The 21643-nt window shown below is 42.1% G+C and overlaps 2 protein-coding genes across 3 annotated transcripts in view; both read left to right on the forward strand.

Annotated features, from left to right (window-relative positions):
• Nucleotides 1–9505, forward strand: part of myom3 (myomesin 3) — a 71213-nt gene extending 61708 nt beyond the window's left edge. The window contains exons 28-37 of one of the 2 annotated variants that reach the window (XR_011672716.1): nt 889–956; nt 1101–1208; nt 4201–4288; nt 5092–5130; nt 6100–6205; nt 7209–7372; nt 7660–7771; nt 7919–7941; nt 8059–8114; nt 8445–8480. Coding sequence is in view for 1 of the 2 variants with exons in the window: in XM_071383695.1 (XP_071239796.1) it covers nt 889–956; nt 1101–1208; nt 4201–4288; nt 5092–5130; nt 6100–6205; nt 7209–7372; nt 7660–7696; nt 7919–7941; nt 8059–8114; nt 8445–8711 (956 nt within the window). In the remaining variant the exon portion in view is untranslated. Of the gene's footprint in view, nt 1–888; nt 957–1100; nt 1209–4200; nt 4289–5091; nt 5131–6099; nt 6206–7208; nt 7373–7659; nt 7772–7918; nt 7942–8058; nt 8115–8444 lie in introns of both variants that reach the window. The other variant, XM_071383695.1, reaches the window with a different exon arrangement.
• Nucleotides 9506–10196: 691 nt separating this feature from the next.
• On the forward strand, nt 10197–11660 carry LOC139564298 (fatty acid-binding protein, liver). Its single transcript, XM_071383703.1, has 4 exons — nt 10197–10465; nt 10763–10935; nt 11236–11325; nt 11546–11660. Exons 1-4 carry the CDS (start codon nt 10399–10401, stop codon nt 11594–11596), a joined length of 381 nt encoding a protein of 126 aa, XP_071239804.1. The 5' UTR covers nt 10197–10398; the 3' UTR covers nt 11597–11660.
• The last annotated feature ends 9983 nt before the right edge of the window (nt 11661–21643 follow it).

Below are 21643 nucleotides of genomic sequence, written 5' to 3' on the forward strand. Positions count from 1 at the left end.
TGAGTCTGACTCGCTAGTAGGCCTCCCGCAAGTGGAGGTGCCGGTGGTGATGCTGAACTGGAGGGATTAGCAGCGCTGCTAGCTAAGGCATTGCCATCAGGAACAGTTTGCCCCTCACTCCTCTCCTCCAGCACCGACTGTTCTCTGGCTCGTTCTGGGTTCGATTCATCATATTTTTCTGGATTTTTGGACTTTAAAAAATGTCGTCAAACTCGATTGCCTTTTCTTTTCCATTTTTTATTTGGCTTTGCACGATTCAAATTCAGTAGGGGGACGACCAGCCTAGGCTATGTAACTTGATTACATAGGGACCTCTTCACCAGCTGACCACCACTACCTAGACCTGTGTCAAGATCAGTTACTTACCCCACCGGCACTCCCCATAACCTCTATGTACAAATAAGAGAGCAGGTCTGGAATCAGTGTGGCAGGATAGGATGATTACACAGAAGGATCACCATGCTTTTACATGATGGTGTTTTTGGAGGGCGGGAGAAATAACGAGAAGGCAACTTGATTTAACGCTGATCGCTTTTATTAGAATGTCTACAGTGCGAACAGTGGAACAATTAATAAATAATGCCGCGAGAGGTACCGGATCCGGGAAAATAGGTGCCAGGAACCAACAAAGTCAAATCTGAGAGGTGCCGGATCCTCTCAGAGAGTTTCTCCCATCCGGCTGACCAAAGTCCATTACTGCCAACAGTAGATAAAGATCTAATTTCTGTGAAAAATGCTCCTGTCAAACAGGCAGCTATAACTTTAGAACATAATATATAATGCTGACACACCAGAATATAGCGAGTTTCATTGATTGATTGCCAGCAAAGACAGACGCTGTATCTCTGGTCCAGTGTGCGCAGTTAATCATTCGCTCTGTTTTTCAAGGACCCCATTTTCTGGAGTTTTTGTCATGGACCGTGACAGAGGACTGTGAGTTTATAATCAAATGCAAGGTAATTTATATATATCCAATATGTTATGTTTGTTATGAAATAATCACATGGATTCTGTATTCTGATATGCATGTGTGTTGTTATGAATGTATTCAGTGCACAGTGTTACTGTATCATTCCAATCCTCTGTCATTCTGGGTCCAGGTGACCAACGTAAGCAAGGATACGACTCTGAAGTGGTTCAAGGACGGCGTGGAGACTCCAGCTGTGTATGACCAGCAGACTGGAGTCAGCACCATGACTGTGCAACAGGTACACACACCAGATCCAGTCCTCATAGGGCTGGTTTCCTGAACCCAGATTAAAATGAATCCTGGACTAAAACACACTTTCAATGGAGATTCTCTATTGTGAATGGATCCAGGACTAGGCTGAATCTGGTTCCAGGGAACTGGCCCATAACCCCACTATTTAGCGCACAACTGGATATTTGACCTGGTGACCTTCCGGCTACAGATCCTCTTCTCTAACTATTAAGCTACCAACCACCTCATATTTGCAGTATAGTAATGTACACTACCATTCAAAAGTTTGGGGTCACTTAGAAATGTCCTTGTTTTTGAACAAAAAGCAAAAAAAATCTCTATTAAAATAACAGCAAATTGATCAGAAATACAGTGTAGACATTGTTAATGTTGTAAATGACAATTGTAGCTGGAAACGGCTGACTTTAATGGAATATCTACATAGGCATACAGAAGCCCATTATCAGCAACCATCCCTCCTGTGTTCCAATGGCACGTTGTGTTAGCTAGTCCAAGTTTATCCTTTTAAAAGGCTAATTGATCATTAGAAAACCCTTTTGTAATTATGTTAGCACAGCTGAAAACTGTTGATTGATTAAAGAAGCAATAAAACTGGCCTTCTTTAGACTAGTTGTGTATCTGGAGCATCAGCATTTGTGGGTTCGATTAGAGGCTCAAAATGGCCAGAAACAAAGAACTTCTTCTGAAACTCGTCAGTCTATTCTTGTTCTGAGAAATGAAGGCTATTCCGTGCGAGAAATTGACAAGAAACTGAAGATCTCATACAACGCTGTACGAGATCTACCTCAATCAGCCCCACTAACCGGTGCCTGTATGTAGCCTCGCTACTGTTATAGCCTCTTTTTACTGTTGTTTTTATTTCTTTACTTACCTATTGTTCACCTAATACCTTTTTTGTACTGTTGGTTAGAGCCTGTAAGTAAGCATTTCACTGTGAGGTCTACCTACACCTGTTGTATTCGGCGCACGTGACAAATAAACTTTGATTTGATTTGACTACTCCCTTCACAGAACAGCACAAACTGGCTCTAGCCAGAATAGAAAGAGGAGTGGGAGGCCCCAGTGCACAACTGAGCAAGAGAACAAGTACATTAGAGTGTCTAGTTTGAGAAACAGACGCCTCAACTGGCAGCTTCATTAAATAGTACCCACAAACACCAGTCTCAACATCAACAGGCAACTCCGGGATGCTGGCTGTTTAAGCAGAGTTCCTCTGTCCAGTGTCTGTGTTCTTTTACCCATCTTAATCTTTTATTGGCCAGTCTGAGATATGGCTTTTTCTTTCAACTCTGCCTAGAAGGCCAGTATCCCAGAGTCAGCTCTTCACTGTTTTGCCTTTATTTAACTAGGCAAGTCAGTTAAGAACAAATTCTTATTTTCAATGACAGCCTAAGTGGGTTAACTGGGGTTAACAGTGGGGTTAACAGTGGGGTTAACTGCCTTATTCAAGGGCAGAATGACAGATTTGTACCTTGTCAGCTCAGGGATTTGAACTTGCAACCTTTTGGTTACTAGTCCAACGCTCTAACCACTAGGCTACGCTGCCGCCCTGTTGATGTTGAGACAAGTGTTTTGCAGGAATTATTTAATGCTCAGTCCCCTCCTGTACTCCCTGTTCACTCATGACTTCACGGCCAGGCACGACTCCAACACCATCATTAAGTTTGCCGATGACACAACAGTGGTAGGCCTGATCACAGACAACGACGAGACAGTCTATTGGGAGGAGGTTAGAGACCTGGCTGTGTGGTGCCAGGACAACAACCCCTCTCTCAACGTGATCAAGACAAAGGAGATGATTGTGGACAACAGGAAAAGGAGGACCGAGCACGCCCCCATTCTCATCGACGGGGCTGTAGTGGAGCAGGTTGAGAGCTTCACGTTCCTTGGTGTCCACATCACCAACAAACTAACATGGTCCAAGCACACCAAGACAGTCGTGAAGAGGGCACGACAAAACCTATTCACCCTCAAGAGACTGAAAGGATTTGGCATGGGTCCTCCGATCCTCAAAAGGTTCTGCAGCTGCACCATCGAGAGCATCCTGACAGGTTGCACCACTGCCTGGTGTGGCAACTGCTCGGCCTCCGACCGCAAGGCACTAGAGGGTAGTGTGGACGGCCCAGTACATCACTGGGGCCACGCTTCCTGCCATCCAGGACCTCTATACGAGGCGGTGTCAGAGGAAGGCCTTAAAAATTGTCAAAGACTCCAGCCAGCCTAGTCATAGACTGTTCTCTCTGCTACCGCACAGCAAGGGGTACCGGAGCGCCAAGTCTAGGTCCAAGAGGCTTCTAAACAGCTTCTACCCCCAAGCCATAAGACTCCGGAACATCTAATCAAATGGCCAGACTATTTGCGTCCCCATCCCCCTTTTACGCAGCTGCTGCTCTCCGTTATTATCTATGCATAGTCACTTTAGTAACTGTACCTACATTACCTCAATTACCTCGACTAACTGGTTCCCCCACACATTGACTCTGTACCGGTACCTTCTGTATATAGTCTCGCTATTGTTATTTTACTGCTGCTCTTTAACTACTTGTTACTTTTATTTCTTATTCTTATTTTGTATTTTTTAAATGGCATTGTTGGTTAAGGGCTTGTAAGTAAGCGTTTCACTGTAAGGTCTACAGCTGTTGTATTCGGCGCATGTGACTAATACAATTTGATTTGATCAGTGATCATCACACACAGAATGTGTCAGAGTGTCTCTACAGTATGAGTGTTTATAGATCATTGCATGATTACCCACCGGGCACACACTGGTTGAATCAACGTTGTTTCCACGTCATTACAATGAAATTACGTTGAACCAATGTGGAATGGACGTTGAATTGACGTCTGTGCCCAGTGGGTAGGATTGTCTGTGTACAGAAAGTCAAACGTGTCTTGGGTATTCTCAAACACTGTGTGTGTGCGGACGTGCCTGCGTGTGTGTCATAGTGATTGACTGTTTTCTCTCTGGTGAATCTCAGGTGACTAAGAAGGAAGCAGGACACTACAAAGCCGTGGCGTCTGATGGTAGAGGACAGGATGTCACCACACTGGAGTTACTAGATGAAGGTGAGACATCATGGCACTGTCATGGACAACCATAGACATGGGCCCATATTTGTAAAGCAATCAGTTTTGCTTCGTAGATCCTCACGAATATGATGACTTGGACTGGGGGGACCTGATCCTAGATCAGCACTCGTACTCTGAGAAGCTTTGTGAATACGGGCCCGGTCTAGCCGAAATATCAGTGAAATGTTTTAGTAGGTTGTCTCTCAAGTTACATTGTTATGAGGCAATTTCAAAGTGCATTATTGTGATTATTCTGAAAATGCAGAAACTGAGACTGCACATAACGTAATATTATCCTCCATGTATTATGCATAGAGGTTAATGAACATTATAAACTGGGTGGTTTGAGCCCTGAATGCTGATTGGCTGAAAGCCGTAGAATATCAGACCATTTATCACGGGTATGACAAACTACTTCTTACTGTTCTAATTACGTTGGTAACCAGTTTATAATAGCAATAAGGCACCTCGGGTGATTGTGGCCAATATACCACTGCTAATGGCTGTATCCAGGCGTTCATAGAATGTACTATATGGACTTTGGTCAGCCAGATGGGAGACACTTTTGTTGACTCTTGTTGGCCCCGGCTGGAACACTGTAGACCAATCACAGCGCTTAGGGACCCAGACCAGAGGTCAGAGGTGAACCAGAGGCCAATAGGGGAACACTCACGCGTTGTATCATGCATAAGAACAACCCTTAGCTGTGGTATATTTGCCATGTACCACACCTCCACAGACCTTATAACATAAATAGAGCCCAATGTCTGGAGGCATAATTATTCTGTCTTTATTTACAGAGTATGACAAGCTCCTCCAACTCCTGAGCAAACAGTGTGGTAAGTTCAGCATGGATTTCCTAATACTATTACGCCAACATTTCAGTACCAAAGCAGGAGTGACTTCTCAAGCATTCTATGAACAATTTTTGGATGAGAACAACAAAGTCATTAAATGATGAAGGATCAGACCCCTTTTTCTCAATTTTCGCCTAAAATGACATACCCAAATCTAACTGCCTGTAGCTCAGGACCTGAAGCAACGATATGCATTTTCTTGGTACCATTTGAAAGGAAACACTTTAAAGTTTGTGTAAATGTGAAAGGAATGTAGGAGAATATAACACATTAGATCTGGTAAAAGATAATACAAAGAAAGAAAAAAAACGTTATTTTGTATTTTTTTGTACCATCATCTTTGAAATGCAAGAGAAAGGCCATAATGTATTATTCCACCCCAGGTGCAATTTAGATATTGGCCACTAGATGGCAGCAGTGTATGTGCAAAGTTTTAGCCTGATCCAATGAACCATTGCATTTCTGTTCAGAATTTTGTGTCAAGACTGCCCAAATGTGCCTAATTTGTTAATTTATTTATTAATAACTTTTCATGTTCAAAACTGTGCACTCTCCTCAAACAATAGCATGGTATTCTTTCACTGTAATAGCTACTATAAATTGGACAGTGCAGTTAGATTAACAAGAATTTAAGCTTTCTGACAATATCAGATATGTCTATGTCCTGGGAAACGTTCTTGTCACTTACAACCTCATGTTAATCGCATTAGCCTACGTTAGCTCAACCGTCCCGCAGGGGACCCACCAATCTTGAAGAAGTTTTTTAACTTCTTAAGTAACAACGACAAAACCCACATCCTGACTACAGGTTAGAATCAAAATACAAAATGTATTGGACCTAGACTACAGTTTAGACAGCCTGCCCTGTCAACTGTCAATATCCCAACAATGACATTCTGTCACAGAGTATCATCTCTCTGAGTTTGACTTTTTCCTCTCTCTGTGACACAGCGCTGTCTGCAGGCCCAGTGAGGATTCAATGCACTGCTATGGGCTTCAAGCTCTACTGCTCTCTCAAGTACTATATCAGCTACATGAAGACCAGCTGGCACTTCAAGTGAGTTCCCTTGCCTGGCCTGGCCTCTGTACTCTATCCTGCCACACGGGCTGTGCTCCAGGCCTACTGTTTCCACTTTGTCTACATTATACAGTCAGCCTATGCTATACAGAGTAGGGTGAAGCTGCCCCTAGGCGCTGAGCTTGGGTCAGTTTAGCATTTTCCCCACTAATTGTTAAGGTTGGGATTGGGGGAGGGGAAGTTGATCCTAAATCTGTATCTAAGGGAAACATCACACCAGAGCATGGTACAGGGAACAGGGACTGGACTTTTAGCGCCACCTGCTGGCAGCTTTTATGGTTCGCACCAACCACTAACCCTGGTTCTACAGAGTTACGGAGCAGGCAGGCTTTTGTTCTAATCCAGCATTAACACACCTGATTCAACTAATAGACTAATCATTAAGACTTTTGATTAGTTGAATCAGCTGTGTTGGAGCCTGTCTGGAGCAAGAGCCTGCACATCCTGTACCTCTCCATTACGAGAGCTGGTGACAACCCAACATGGAAAAAACACATGAATTTCACATGAGAACACAGGTGGAGTGTTCCAAAAACACGTTTTCATGTCATCACATGTGATCTTATGTGAAGTTAATGTGACAACATGTGACAACATGTAACTCAACATGTGATAACATGAAACTACACATGTGAAATTGTGATTTTTCACGTGATTGTTCTGTAAGGGCACTGCTGTAGCAACATGGTTTGTTGTCTGATTTAAACTCAGAGTTGCTTCAGCATTTGTGTTTTTCTTCACATCGCCCCACAGCTTCCTTAGTGAGACAGTCTGAGCCTTTAATCCCAAATCCATCTCATCTCACCAGTTTGAAAAAGACCAAACGTAAAGGCTTTTACGAACAAACTTAGAACTGAACAAGTAAAGCCCTCAGACATAAATAGTCATGGCCATGTGTGGAAGTATCTTTTGTTGGACTTTAGAAAAACAATATTCTATTCTATTAAATTGTATTATCATATTCTATTTCATTGTGTATCAGGGAGAGTAGGATTGACCAGTTGGAGAGGTGTAAGCCTGGCAGCAGTATGCAGAAACTGTGGGTCGAGGTCTTCGCGCCCACGGAGAACGATAAGGGGAAGTACACTCTGGAGATGTTTGACGGTCAAGAAAAGCACACACGCTCACTGGACCTATCTGGACAAGGTTAGTCTGACCAGTCTGTTTCACTCAAAAAGCAGTATTGTCTCAAAGCAGTTAAGAGAAATAGGCTTCATACAGGGATTTTACTGTTTCAGATTCATGTCAATGTCTTCACAGTTAGAATGTAAACTTCAGAATTTGACTATTGTTACTCAATTATAATTAAATGTGTCTGCAATCTTGATCTACATTCATATCTTCCAAGACAGGCAGTTAATGAATATTACATTCTTCTTACATACATTTCAGTGATCTATATTTAATTATCTCTCTCTTTCTCTCTTTAAAAGCCTTTGCTGATGCTCTGTTGGAACACCAGAGGTTGAAGTAAGTGCAGTACCATATTGATGGTGCACGCCCAGCATGGCTTGCAGTGGTAAACACTAACACAAACAATTGCAGGTACTATTTTCTATCACTATTCTCACATTGGACAAACAGAAAACTGTTCTACATTCAATATTGATGAGTTGACATATAGTATGGTAATGGATATGAAACCATTTGCAAATGTATTTACCAGTTTTACCCTTGCTCTTTGCTACAAAGGCAAGTGGCGGTTGCTGAGAAAAGTGAGTAGCCTACTCTTTCATTGTTTCTTAATAATTTTATTTTCTGTACACTGGAATGACTGAATGAGCTTCCTATGGATGATTAAAAGGGAGTACATGTCCTTCTCGTTGCTTTAGATCGGGCCAGGGTGACCAAGGGCCTACCAGATGTGGTGGCTATCATGGAGAATAAAGTAGGCTAACTACTAAATAATACTGTTCTATTACGTGGTTACCATGTTCACTAGTACTTCATTATCCTTTTACGTACGATTTTTGTAATTGTACTATTAGACCAACGAGTAGAAGTGCTGATCTAGGATCAGTTTAGCCTTTTAGATCATAATGAATACAATTAAATGGACAGGGGGGACTGATCTTAGATCAGCATCTTCTCCAATACGTAAAAAAAAAAAAATAACCTTACCGGCCCAAGTCAACAGTGATAAGTGATATTTGGTCATTGTTCTTATTTATATTGACTGTTGTGAATCATGTCATCTTTATTTCCCTCTCCTCCTCAGTCTCTGTGTCTGACCTGCTTCACTGATGGTGACCCTGCCCCAGAGATGTTCTGGCTGAGGAACGACAAAGGCATCGTCTCGGGGGGCCAGTTCAACATCGCCAACGAGAATAAGTGCAGCACTCTGACTGTAAACAACGTGACTAGCGAGGACACGGGCAACTACAGCATCTTTGTGCGCAACCAGTACGGCACTCAGACGGTCAACGTGACCGTGAGCGTGTACAAGCACGGCGAGAAGCCCCCGCCCGATGCAGTGGAGATGTAAGGAAGGAAGGAAGGAGTGTTGGTTTTGTTGCACTAAGAGAGGATTCCAATTGGGCTCAGACGTCAATTCAATGTCTTTTCCACGCTGGTTCCACATGGTATGGAAACAACGTTGATTCGACCAGTGTGTGCCCAGTGGGTTGTGTTTGTATGGTGGTTGAGCCAGTTAGTTTTCATGGGGTTAAATTAGAGTTAATGAGGAGTGAAATACAAGAAGCAGTTACCTTGTGGCATTGGGATGTAGCAATGACTAAGAAGTTACATGTGCAAGAGAGAATGCAGTCAATTTGAGGTCCAGTCAAAACTCCAACAACCTGTATTCTTGTGTCATTATACTACCAATAAATATCCCAAGAGTGTCAGCAACAATTTTATGATGTCACCCCTTTCTTTCTGGAGCAATTTAATAATAGGACCTGTGAGCAGGGACTAGAAAGCTCTGAAGTGGGATTCATTGGCCAAGGCGAGCACGTTAAATGTTCATTTCATGTCCTGACAGCAGCAGACTTGATCCGAATTCCAATTATCTCCCCTGTTGTACTTCACTAGATATGTCATGTTAGTCATGCACATGGAGCAGATTACATAGGTGCACGACACGTCAAGCGCATTTTTCTACGTCAACCTAATTTATGCTTTGACCTCCGTGTAATGAGGCAGTAATCTCACTCATTCAGAGTCTGCACCTGCAGCTTAAGTAGGTCTATTAGCCTGTTGGCTCTCCACATACAGTATTTGTCATATCATGTGTCTCTGCAATCGCTTGTGTGCTGCTAATAAATTAATTTGATCTTGGTGGCTTGACACGGTTTCATTCACCTCAACATGCTTCTGATGTTGTTATTGTTTGCACTGTTTGAGATGTCTGCCAGAGGGATTCGTCATTCAATGATTATTAGAGACATCTCATGAAAGTGTGGGAAACCATTAAGCATGCAAAGAGTAGCTACAACATGTCTTCTGAACTGATAGAAGAGCTTTTGTCCAAGGTGTCATTCACCCATCGCCTGGTTAAACAGTCGACTAGGTTGTTTTTAGGAAGATTCCACAGGACATCAGACCTGGGTTCGAATACTATTCAAACAGTTTCAGAGTTTGCTTTAGCCTGCCCGGAGAGCCATATGGTCTGGATTGCACTTTTGCAACGATTTTAGCGGTTCCATTGTATTGCATTGTATTCCATTGCACGCTCGATAAAGCCCAGCTAAAGTATTTTAAAATGATTTCATATAGCAATTTAACCCAGGTCGGCATTTAGGACAGTATTGCAAGAAGTGATCCCCCGAAACAAACTTGAGATCTGCGTGTCAGAAGTTGCAAAATCTATTGGGATGAGTAAAACCCATGCATATGTCATTTTATGGCTATATTTTATGGCTATACGATAGCAATGCTCAGACGTAACATACTCTTCCCCATCCCAAGACAACTGGAAGTTGGGGTCATGCCAGACAGAGATGTAAGTGAACTCTGGGTTGTTCAAACAATGTGGGACATTACTTCAGAGGCTGTGTTACTGATTAGACACAGAGGCACAGAGCGGAGCCCCTTCTACCTGCTGATATAAGTAGCTGTGGGGGACACAGTGCCGTCTCTACATTTGTGTTGAGCTTCGCACAGCTGTCTCAGGCTCTTATTGCCCATTTTGGTGAAGGAGGAGAAACCGGACCGGTACAGACACAGACGACATGGCCTTCAGTGGAACGTGGCAGGTGTATGCTCAGGAGAACTACGAGGAGTTCCTCAGGGCCATCTGTGAGTTTCCTAAAGATTCATTACATTGCACGTATAGGGTTGTTTAGGGATGAATCTGAAATGTATTTGCTTGATTCCTCGTGTCCTCTTTCTCAAAACTCATTGGAGGCTAGAAGATTAATGGTACCTCCCCTCTGACCTTCTCATCTAATGAGTTTTGAAAAGGAGAGAGGATGTAAGGAATCAAGGAAATACAAGAGATTCAACTATAGATTCCCAACTATGACCCAAAATGAAAAGGTAGGGTTTGCCTCCATGGGTCCAAGCTAATGAGTCATCCTCCTGTCCATCCATCAGCACTCCCAGAAGATGTTATCAAGCTGGCCAAAGACATCAAGCCCGTGACTGAGATCCAGCAGAACGGCAATGACTTCGTCATCACCTCCAAAACTCCTGGCAAGTCCATCACCAACTCCTTCACCATCGGCAAAGAGGCCGACATCACCACCATGGATGGCAAGAAGCTCAAGGTAAGCAATCCCAATTTACCTGACTGTGGTGAATCTATACATATGAAAGCATTGATTGATTCACTGACATATTGTTAAATCGACAGGTTTCATCTTTGAATTGAAGTCCAGTAATGCTTGGTAGTTTAAAGTTCTGTCTTATGGATGTTCTGTCTTATGAGGGAGGGGGGGTCAAGACGATCGTCTTGTATCTGCAGTTGGTGTACGTCTTGTTCAGTCTTCCAAGTTTCTTAGCTCATCTGTCCTCACTCGTTATTGCTACACATTACTGATCACCTCTCTCTTCTCTGGCCCCTACAGTGCATTGTCAGACTGGAGGGAGGGAAGCTGATGTGCAACACAGAGAAATTCACACACATCCAGGAGCTCAAAGGAGGAGAGATGGTTGAGGTAATTTGACCTAATGTTGGTAACACTGAAAAATAACACACTACACATCTGTCAGTACAGTGTGTCAAATATAAGCATATACAGTTGTGACATATGGGGCACAGGTCAAACAAGCTAGCTATTTCTACCTTGTGGCTATTTCTACCTTGTGTGGTTTTATTTGTATAATAGTGACCTGACCACAGTAACTAAACACTTTTCACTACCTCCCACATTTCAGACGCTGACAGTGGGCTCTACGTCACTCATCAGGAGGAGCAAAAAGTTGTGAACCTGGAATGGTAGCAGGCAGGGGGCAGTCCTTGGCTATTTAAATAAACTTGCTTGACGTAAAACGTGTGGTTTATTTAACTACCGGTCAAAAGTCTTAGAACACCTACTCATTCAAGGGTTTTTCTTTATTTTCACTATTTTCTACATTGTAGAATAATCGTGAAGACATCAAAACTATGAAATAACACATATAGAATCATGTAGTAACCAAAAAAGTGTTAAACAAATACAAATATATTTTATTTTGAGATTCTTCAAATAGCCACCCTTTGCGATATTACTGCACGTTTGGAACTAGAAGCACAAGCATTTCGCTACATTCGCATTAACATCTGCTAACCATGTGTATGGTTGTATTTTATTTTATTTGCCTTGATGACAGCTTTGCACACTCTTGGCATTCTCTCAACCAGCTTCAACTGGATTGCTTTTCCAACAGTCTTGAAGGAGTTCCTGCATATGCTGAGCACTTGTTGGCTGCTTTTCCTTCACTCTGAACGTCCAACTCATCCCAAATCATCCCAATTTGGTTGAGGTCTGGGGATTGTGGAGGCCAGGTCATCTGATTCAGCACTTCATCTCTCTCTTTCTTGGTAAAATAGCCCTTACACAGTTTTCAACATTGTCCTGTTGAAAACCAAATGATTGTTCCACTAAGCACAAACCAGATGGGATGGTTTATCGCTGCAGAATGCTGTGGTAGCCATGCTGGTTTAGTGTGCCTTTGAATTGTAAATAAATCCCAGACAGTGTCACTAGCAAACACCCCCAAACCATAACACCTCTTCCTCCATGCTTTCCGGTGGGAAATACCCATGCTGAGATCATCCGTACACCCACACCGCATCTCACAAAGACACACTGGTTGGAACCAAAAATCTCTCATTTGGACTCCAGACCAAAGGACACATTTTGAGCGGTCTAATGTCCATTGCTGGTGTTTCTTGGCCCAAGCAAGTCTCTTCTTCTTATTGGTGTCCTTTAGTAGTGGTTTCTTTGCAGCAATTTGACCATGAAGGCCTGGTTCACGCAGTCTCCTCTGAACAGTTGATGTTGAGATGTGTCTGTTACTTGAACTCTGTGAAGAATTTATTTGGGCTGCAATTTCTGAGGCTGATAACTCTAATGAACTTATCCTCTGCAGCAGAGGTAACTCTGGGTCTTCCGTTCCTGTGGCGGTCCACATGAGAGCAAGTTTCATCATCGCGCTTGATGGATTTTGATACTGCACTTAAAGAAACTTCAAGAAAATGTTCCGTATTAACTGACCTTCATGTCTTAAAGTAATGATGGACTGTCGTTTCTCTTTGCTTATTTGAGCTGTTCTTGCCATAATATGGATTTGGTCTTTTACCAAATTAGGGCTATCTTCTGTATACCCCCCTACCTTGTCACAACACAAATGATTGGCTCAAACTCTTTAAGGAAAAGAAATCCACAAATTAACTTTTAAGAAGGCACACCTGTTAATAGATATGCATTCCAGGTGACGACCTCATGAAGCTGGTTGAGAGAATGCCAAGAGTGTGCAAAGCTGTCATCAAGACGGTGGCTATTTGAAGAATATAAAATATCAAATATATTTTGATTTGATTAACACTTTTTTGGTTACTACAAGATTCCATAGGTGTTTTTTCATAGTTTTCATGTCTTCACTATTATTCTACAATATAGAAAATAGTAAAAATAAAGAAAAAGCCTTGAATGAGTAGTTGTTCTAAAACTTTTGACCGGTAGTGTAGATTTCACATATGATTCAAAATACACAGTCTATAATTTCACAGTGCCCTTTCAAGTCGGGTACATAAACTCATTTCACATTGTGAAACAAACCACTGAATCGCTAATACATAATTTACATTGAAGATGTACAAAAACCTGTATCCTGATTCAAATGAATGTATGTACAGGCGCTAAACTACGGATTTCACATTACTGGGAATACTAATATGCATCTGTTGGTCACAGACCTTTAAAAAAAAGGTAGGGGCATGGATCAGAAAACTAGTCAGTATCTGGTGTGACCACCATTTTCCATAAATGTTGTCACACTCCTTTTCAATGGCTGTGCGAAGTTGGTGGATATTGCCGGAAACTGGAACACGCTGTAATATATGTCAATCCAGAACATGCTCAAAAGGTGACATGTCTGGTGAGTATGCAGGGCATGCTCAGCTTCCAGGAATTGTGTACAGATCCTTGCGACATGAGGCCATGGATTATCATGCTGAAACATGAGGTGATGGCAGCGGATGAATGGCACGACAATGGGCCTCAGGATCTTGTCACGGTATCTCTGTGCATTCAAATTGTCATCAATAAAATGCCATTGTGTTCGTTGTCTGTATGCCTGCCAATACCATAACCTCAATGCCACCAATTTCACGCTCCTTCAAAACTTGAGAGAAATAAGCTTTTTGTGTGTATGGAACATTTCTGGGATCTTTTATTTCAGCTCATGAAACATGGGACCAACAATTTACATGTTGCATTTATATTTTTGTCCACTATACGGATTTTTTTGTTGGTTGCTGACACCTTCCTCAGCATACATGGTCATTACTAAATACACAGGTGGCCAAAGGTGTTCAGACTGATGGGCAATATTGGCCAATAAAATCAAAGCAGGGGATTCTCAACTGAGTATGACCTCAGGACAAGCTGATCTTTCCATTGAGCTGCTCCAGTGGACTTGCTCCGGGAAGTACGCCGGATGGCCCCACTGGGCACAGATGTCAATTCAACGTCTGTTCCACATCGGTTCAACGTCATTTCATTGAAACGATGTGGAAACAATGTTGAAGGGGTCTGAATACTTCATGAATGCACTGTACCTAGTATCAGGCATAATTACACGTGGCCATTGACCAATTTTATAAAATGACTGCAAAGTAGAGTTGGTGATTGAAATAATTAATAATGGGGTGTATTCACTACGTCTTTCAATGGAAACCGGTTACCGTTTTAAGAACCAAAAGGATGCAAACAGAGCAAACAGAACAAAATTGGGATGGACCTCCCTGAATTTGTCCAATACAAACTCTTGTTTTCGTTGCAAAACGTCTTCCGTTTGGAGTAAACAGTTTTGCAACAGCAAAATTATTTGCAACAGAATCAACGTAAGGAATAAACCCCAGCTGTCAATGACGTTTGACGTCTTCCATTTTGTGCTTCCAATCTTCCCCCTTTTGCACATTAGTTTGACTAATCTACAACGGCTTATCATTTACTGTATGTGATTGTGAAGGAGAATGAATGGGCACAAGCCAAGGTAGAGAGACTGCTAGGGAACCACTGCTTGAACAACCGAGCTTCCCCCCACTAAGGCTGTGTTTAGACAGGCAGCCCAATGCTGACATTTTTCCCACTAATTCAGGGGTGTCCAACTCATTCCATGGAAGGCCTAGTGTCTGCTGGTTTCCCCCCCCTTTCAATTAAGGCCTAGATAACCAGGTGAGGGAGTTCCTTACTAATAACTTACCTTAATTCATCAATCAGGTACAGGGGGAGCGAAAAGGCCCTCCGTGGAATGAGTGACGTGCACTAATTGGTCTTTTGACCAATCACATCAGATCTTTTTCAAAGCTGATCTGATTGGTCAAGAGACCAATTAGTGAAAGAAAAGAAAGATCAGAATTGGGCTGCCTGTCTAAATGTAGCTTAAGGTGTGCTGAAGGACAACAACCACTAAGAGGAGAATGCAAGAGGCCGGTAAGTAATGCAAGTAAACTGAGTTATTAGCTAAACATTCTCAGCCGGGTTTTGGACTGATAAATTATATGTAGAATAAAAAGTGTAACCATTCAGGAATAATCCATTTGCACAACACTGAAACCATGAAGGGCAACTAGTTCAACCGTGCTGGAACAGACATGATTTTCATCTTATGCAAAATCCCATATTATACAGTATATTATGGAATGAGCAGAGGTTTTTTTTTTTCCTACCCAAAATCACAAATGCATGAAAAGTATTATTTTGTTCCCCAGTTTAGAAACCATGCACTTTTTACAAGTTATTCCAGTAAAACAGACCTGCTAAAGAATGTTTAAAATAAATGTACAAACATTTAGGGTGCACACCCACTAACAGTATCATAACAATAAAAACTTTGCAAAAAAGGGGATGGAGTATCCACAATTAAATACTTGACAGAACATGTACATAACTAAAAGAAAAGCTGTATTCTGATTCAAATGAATGTGTGCACTAATTCAAGTCAAGATGACAGACAATGCTTACACATCTGAAATGACTACTTAGATGAGGCTCCTAAAGTCCAACTTTCACTAACAACCAACAAGGGAGTGAAATATCTAACACATTTTCAAAACCCATCAGACAGTTTTAATGGGATAGTTTGACACACACATCAATACCTCACATGCACTGGCCCAGCACACATAGGCTCGCTAGGCATACACAAAACACTTCTTCAGTATCATGCCATTCACACATTTGTTTGTGCATGCCGCCACCTACCGTGCGGTAGTGGATCATGTTACAGATTGATACGAAAAATGCATATTGAACAGAAATGCACCACCAACCAACCCTACACATACAGTACCAGTCAAAAGGTTGAACACACCTACTCATTCAAGGGTTTTTCTTTATTTTTACTATTTTCTACTTTGTAAAATAATAGTGAAGACATCAAAATATGAAATAACACATATGGAGTCATGTAGTAACCAAAAAAGGTGTTAAACAAATCAAAATATATTTGAGATTCTTCAAAGTAGCCACCCTTTGCCTTGACGATAGCTTTGCACCCTCTTGGCACGCTTGACAGCTCACCCAGGTGGGAGAAACAAAGTGATTAAGACAGGTATTCACCCAGCAGACTGTCAATCAAAATGCCCAAATGTTCTTTCTTCTTCACCATCAAAATCACGATAGGCCTACAGCACATGTCAAAGTCATTCCCCGGGGGGGGGCGGCGAGTGTCCTCAGGTTTTCGCTCCTCCCTTGTACTTGAACGATGAATTAAGGTCACTAATTATTAACAAACTCCCCTCTCCTGGTTGTGTAGGTCTTAATTGAAAGGGAACCAAAAACGATCAGACCCTCCATGTGATGAGTTTGAGACCCCTGGCATACAGGTTCATTCTAAAAAGGTGCATATTCGGGCAACAACCATGTGCAAAGATGGAGTCAGATTGGAAGCCTAATAAACAACCAGTTCATGTGTTCTTCTTCTTATTATTATTTGAGTATAAGGGTGGTTGGTATTCAATATGTTGCATTACCACCCCCAACTGGACTATAATATTAACATATATCATTTTTTTAGCTATTATACAAACTAATCACCCTTCCAACTAACCCTACACTCATTTTTTTTAAACTACCCCATTCCACTACTTTGACCCTATCTATGCCTGCACCATGCCAACAGCCTGGGAGGACAGGACACCACCACTCAACACACCCTGTAACTCTAATGAAAGTCAACTCTCGTATACCCAAATACTTCTCTGCCTCGTTCATGCATTGCCAAAGAAGGGTTTTTCTACTCTCTCCACCTATGGTAATCAAACAACGTGATTGGTCAGTTGAACATTTAATCTACATATTGGTCAAGTTTTTGTAATTGATTGGCCGTGTTCCTCTGCCCAGACACATGCCAGATCTTACAACGCCTGGATAGGTATTTTAAGTATCAGCTAACCACATATGTTATAGCAATCTGTCAGTCGATGACACAGTCGGTGACGTGGTACGCAACCATTGGTTGACGCATGAAACGTCTGAGCAGTAGAACGTGACCATTGACAACTCACATCATTTTTGTATTTGGTTCATACAGTTCGACAGAGGACTGTATCTGTGCGATTATGGCATATGTGACAGCATGAGCAGTCCCATTGAGGCTATCTCCATTTCAAAGGCTTCAATTTTCTTCTTCTTTTGTTTTGAAAAAAAGTGTAAACCTAATATTGGTTTACCGCCACCTGCAATGCCGGAGAACTGAACCAAATCTTGTGATTTATTTATTGCAGCCAATAGATGGCGACGATATAGTTTAAAGCCATTTCCTAACCATGTGCATCCCAATTTGAAGAAGACAATGCTTTGATCACTGGCTGATCGCTCCCAACCCATACGAATCCCCACCCAGTTGACTACTTTAAAATACCTGAAGCCCTCAAAGGCAATGTCCATGCTAAAACGTGTTATATATATATCTAGAGTAATGTTTCTAACTCTTAATTGATTAGACTAGCACAAAGCGGCTATTTTGAAAGGTGTGTATATAAATGTTCTTTATCAGCCTTCTGTAATTTGTCTACCCTAAGTGATGTGTTCATAGCTGTGGTGAGGGTGCTGCAGCACCCCCTGATGAATCAAAATTATTATAATAATAATATGTACCAGTCAAAAGTTTGGACACCTACTCATTCAAGGGTTTTTCTTTATTTTGACTATTTTCTACATTGTAGAAGGATAGTGAAGACATCGAAACTATGAAAAAACACTTATGGAATCGGGTAGTAACCAAAAATATATTTGGGATTCTTCAAAGTAGCCACACTTTGCCTTTGACAGCTTTGCACACACTTGGCATTCTCTCAACCAGCTTCATGAGGTAGTCACCTGAAATGCTTTTCCAACAGTCTTGAAGGAGTTCCCACATATGCTGAGCACTACCTTCAAACTCAGTGCCTCTTTGCTTGACATCATGTGAAAATCTAAAGAAATCAGCCAAGACCTCAGAAAAAAAAATTGTAGACCTCCACAAGTCTGGTTCATCCTTGGGAGCAATTTCCAAATGCCTGGAGGTACCACGTTCATCTGTACAAACAATAGTACGCAAGTATAACCACCATGGGACCACGCAGCCGTCATACCGCTCAGGAAGGAGACGCATTCTGTCTCCTAGAGAAGAATGTACTTTGGTGCGAAAAGTGCAAATCAATCTCAGAACAACAGCAAATGACCTTGTGAAGATGCTGGAGGAAACGGGTACAAAAGCATCTATATCCACAGTAAAACGAGTCCTATATCGACATAACCTGAAAGGCCGCTCAGCAATGAAGAAGCCACTGCTCCAAAACCGCCATAAAAAAGCCAGACTACGGTTTGCAACTACACATGGGGACAAAGATCTTACTTTTTGGAGAAATGTCCTCTGGTCTGATGAAACAAAAATAGAACTGTTTGGCCATAATGACCATCATTGTGTTTGGAGGGAAAAGGGGGAGGCTTGCAAGCTGAAGAACACCATCCCAACCGTGAGGCACAGGGGTGACAGCATCATGTTGTGGGGGTGCTTTGCTGCAGGAGGGACTGGTGCACTTCACAAAACAGATGGCATCATGAGGTAGGAAAATTATGTGGATATATTGAAGCAACATCTCAAGACATCAGTCAGGAAGTTAAAGCTTCGCAAATGGGTCTTCCAAATGGACAATGACCCCAAGCATACTTCCAAAGTTGTTGCAAAATGGCTTAAGGACAAAAAAGTCAAGGTATTGGAGTGGCCATCCCAAAGTCCTGACCTCAATCCCATAGCAAATTTGAGGGCAGAACTGAAAAAGCGTGTGCGAGCAAGAAGGCCTACAAACCTGACTCAGTTACACCAGCTCTGTCAACTTATTGTGGGAAGCTTGTGTAAGGCTACCCAAAACCTTTGACCCAAGTTAAATAATTTAAAGGCAATGCTACCAAATACTAATTGAGTGTATGTAAACGTCTGACCCACTGGGAATGTGATGAAAGAAATAAAAGCTGAAATAAACCATTCTCTCTACTATTATTCTGACATTTCACATTCTTAAAATAAAGTGGTGATCCTAACCGACCTAAGACAGGGAATTTTTACTAGGATTAAATGTGAGGAATTGTGAAACTGAGTTTAAATGTATTTGGCTAAGATATATATGTAAACTTCCGACTTCAAATGTAGGTCCTGGATGGCAGGAAGCTTGGCCCCAGTGATGTACTGGGCCGTACGCACTACCCTCTGTAGTGCCTTGCGGTTGGAGGCCGAGCAGTTTCCATACTAGGCAGTGATGCAACCAGTCAGGATGCTCTCGATGGTGCAGCTGTAAACCTTTTTGAGGATCTGAGGACCCATGCCAAAACTTTTCAGTCTCATGAGGGGGAATAGGCTTTGTCGTGCCCTCTTCACGAATGTCCTGGTGTGCTTGAACCATGTTAGTTTGTTGGTGACGTGGACACCAAGGAACTTGAAGCTCTCAACCTGCTCCACTGCAGCCCCGTCGATGAGAATGGGTGCGTGCTCGGTCCTCCTCTTCCTGTAGTCCACAATCATCTAATTTGTCTTGATCACGTTGAGGGAGAGGTTGTTGTCCTGGCACGACTGCTCGCCTTCCGAAACTGTGGACAACAAATCCCATCATTAGGGAGGAGACATAAGTATCTCCTTATTATATCCATATCTCTACTGTAACCCTTATTCATGACTCCAATTCCATTGCATTACAATGAGCCATTGGACCTCCCCTTTAACCTTGTGAGGCAAATGACCCAACGCTTCCCAAATGCTCTGTCTAAACGCAAATATGTCTCGCATGCAATACAGTTTTGGAAACACTTGGAACATATTTTTCATACAATGCATTCAGAACTATTCAGACCCCTTGACTTTTCCATTTTGTTACATTACAGCCTTCGTGTTTAGCAAATGGTAGGCTTACCACATACAGTACCTATTTTTCAACACTTGGAAAATAATCATTTTCAACGTCCTGGAGAAAGAAAAAAAAAAGTTCATTTTTTTTGGTCTCACCTAGGGCGGCAGAACGGCAAGGACTGGCCCTGCGAGTAACCAGTTATGTTCAACACATTGCAATACATCAGGGTGTATATATCAAGCACACTGGTAAAACACTGGTGTTGCAGTAATGAACATTTACCAACAGATGGCATCAACGTGCCATTGTACACCCATAACAAAGGCTGGTCCATTTTTAGCCCAGTGGGCCTGCCTATCAAATGTCGGTCTTCAGCCTGTCGACATTGCATTATTTGGCTAAAAATAGGTAGTGTCATACGGGTCATCCTAATCTTGCAAGCTTACATTCTGTTTCACTACACGGATATCAGCATAACGAAACAGAATGGTTCGTACGAGGCTAAATAAAATGGGCTGGTGGCTTCGAAAACAATTCTAAGGTCGATTTCCAGTCCCAGTCTGCCACTGCTGCATACCTCTCCAGATTACTGGAGACCAGGGGCCAACTCTAGTTAGCACAGGCACAAAGACAACACCCCACCTATTTCTACATTTTCTCTTAAAATCTGATTTTAAACCTAACCCTCAAAATCATCTTTTTGTTTTAATACATGTTTACAATATAGCCAATTTCAACTTGTTTGGGCTGTGCTATCTAGTGGAAACCTGTCACCTTTGTGCCAAAAATATCCATATTTTTCCAGTAATTGTCTTCAAAGCTGATTCGTTCCATCACTCACAGCCGAAGATATGAACACTTAATATTCATCCAATGTCTGCCATGCTTCTGGATGACGTTGTTGATGCTCACGCTTGTTCCAGTGTGCACTAAGGTGTTATTGACTCTGTAAAGCAGATTGCAGCTACCCCGAAACGGAGCATGCGAATGTGAGTAGGTTACGTTGAAAACAACGGTCGGTCACGTTGGACGCTGTCTCCAGTTCATATATACCTCAGTGCTCGAAACCCTTCCACACAACTCTCCCAAACCAGGCCTAACCCAAACATGCAAAACTCTAATTTTGTCCATTTTTTCCCTGGATGTTTTTTAGATAGTCTAAATCATTTCAGCAGTGACCTTAGCTCTCGAACCCAAGGGTGCCCAAGTTGACTTACAGCCAGTGCCTGTCTTGGGTTCTCAGTTGATGGTATGGAGGACAGCTGGATACATGTGAACTATCGACACTGTTTTAACATTTATAAGCATGACTAATTATCCCTACTGATACGGTTTTGGAAACCTCTGGAACTTAACTTTCATATACAGTGTATTTGAAAGTATTCAGACCCCTTGACTTTTTCTACATTTTGTTACGTTACAGCCTTATTCTAAAATGTATT

The sequence above is a fragment of the Salvelinus alpinus genome, chromosome 35 (genome assembly GCF_045679555.1).
Source record: "Salvelinus alpinus chromosome 35, SLU_Salpinus.1, whole genome shotgun sequence".
Lineage (NCBI taxonomy): Eukaryota > Metazoa > Chordata > Actinopteri > Salmoniformes > Salmonidae > Salvelinus > Salvelinus alpinus.

Excerpts from the sequence above, each read along its gene's own strand:
- LOC139564298 (XM_071383703.1), top strand. The coding sequence starts at position 10,399 with ATGGCCTTCAGTGGAACGTGGCAGGTGTATGCTCAGGAGAACTACGAG. Across the intron at positions 10,466-10,762 it reads GGAGTTCCTCAGGGCCATCT|CACTCCCAGAAGATGTTATC; the intron begins GTGAGTTTCCTA and ends TCCATCCATCAG. Across the intron at positions 11,326-11,545 it reads AAGGAGGAGAGATGGTTGAG|ACGCTGACAGTGGGCTCTAC; the intron begins GTAATTTGACCT and ends CCCACATTTCAG.